Genomic DNA, 1,463 nt, shown 5'->3' with positions numbered 1-1,463 from the left:
GCCTCCTTCCTTTCTACCACCTTTATTCAGACACAGCTGACATCTGCTTCTGTCTCCTTGAACCCCAGTGGGCCTCAGCAGATGGCCGCTCACACTGAGCCTGGTTCTGCTGGAGGTTTCTTCCTGTTCAAAGGGAGTCTTTCCTCTCCACTGTCACTACAAGCATGCTTAGTGTGAGGGATTGCTGAAGAGTCAATGAGTCGATGCAATCAGCTGGTTTTCCTTAAATAGAATACTTTGAATCAATCTGACTGGATGATCTGGTGAACTGGAAAGTGCCTTGAGGTGATGCAATTTGAATTAACGCTATAGAATTGAATTGATTCATTCTCTTCTCACAAAGACCAAAGAAGATTTAGTATTTCAGTAGAAATAAGCAAAATGTGTGAATAGCAGCTTACCAGCTCTTCTTTCTCCTGAAGTAGAGACCTGATCTGGTTGCTCTCCCCCTCAGCCACCTCCAGCTGCTGGATCTATAGCACAGCAGACAGGTAACTACTTTGTTTGGGGTCAGAAGAACAAGACTCAAATAAAAAGATGAAGTGTTTCAGTAGAACCTGCTGGTCTTTCAGAGGATCTGCTCCTGAGAAGAGCTGCTGCTGCTGGAAATCACACTGCATCTAGAAAGCAACACATGACCTGTGAAAAGCCTGACTAAGATTCTGGCAACACTTTAGGAGCTACCACCTCGTCAGATCTTTAAACAGAAAATCTAATCTGACCATTTAGACCTGCAGGTTCAAATAAGCTTCATTCTGCATAAACACTTCAGTTCTAATTGGTTGTTCTTCTGAGGAGCAGGTGAGGAACATCCAATAATAATACTGCTGCTGCTGCTTTTACCATTTCAATCTTTTCCTCCAGCTGTGCCCGGAGCTCCTTCTTCTCCTCCCTCAGCCCCTCCACTATCTCCTGGAGCTGATCTCGCTCCTCAGTGAGAGCGGCCAGGCGGCTCTGCAGGGCTCCACTTTCCTCTGTGAAGGACTGATGGCCGGCGCTCACGCTCAGCAGACGGTCTCTTTCTGCTTGGGTGAGAACAAGCTCCTCGTTCGAGACGCTCGCCTGTTTCAAACGGAAACGACAGTTTAAAATCAGCTGGTTTTTAATAAACCCTCCTAATCACAGCCTCAGACTGACTGCTGTGATTCTGTCTCTGCAAAACCAATCAGGGCATCAGAAACACACCTTAAGCAGTAGTTTGTGAGTCAGTCTATTTATCTATTACATCTGACACACAGATCTATCCTACAGGCCCTTCCTGAGAGAGCTGTACGTAAAGAAATCTGGGTCGCACCCGATTTTACTTTGTAAGGAAGACCTAAAGTGAGTTTTAAGCAAACTAAACTATTATGTGTTAAAGGTTAATGATATATTTCCTGTATAAATAAATTGGGATGCACGATATAATCGGCCCCCTATCGGTATTTAACCCGATATTTGATCAGCTTCTGAGTTTCTAAGTT

General features: G+C 44.7%; 1 protein-coding gene across 1 annotated transcript in view; it reads right to left on the bottom strand.

Moving 5' to 3' along the window:
- cenpe (centromere protein E) overlaps nucleotides 1-1,463 on the bottom strand; it is a 42,029-nt gene that overhangs the window by 19,428 nt on the left and 21,138 nt on the right. Inside the window, exons 28-30 of the mRNA XM_015390619.1 lie at nucleotides 844-1,115; nucleotides 558-620; nucleotides 402-473 (exon numbers count right to left, since the gene is read on the bottom strand). Coding sequence (XP_015246105.1) covers nucleotides 402-473; nucleotides 558-620; nucleotides 844-1,115 — 407 coding nt within the window. The remainder of the gene's footprint in view (nucleotides 1-401; nucleotides 474-557; nucleotides 621-843; nucleotides 1,116-1,463) is intronic.

Source organism: Cyprinodon variegatus, unplaced genomic scaffold (genome assembly GCF_000732505.1).
Source record: "Cyprinodon variegatus isolate N-32 unplaced genomic scaffold, C_variegatus-1.0 Scaffold506, whole genome shotgun sequence".
Lineage (NCBI taxonomy): Eukaryota > Metazoa > Chordata > Actinopteri > Cyprinodontiformes > Cyprinodontidae > Cyprinodon > Cyprinodon variegatus.
This window is presented reverse-complemented; position numbering and strand designations above follow the sequence as displayed.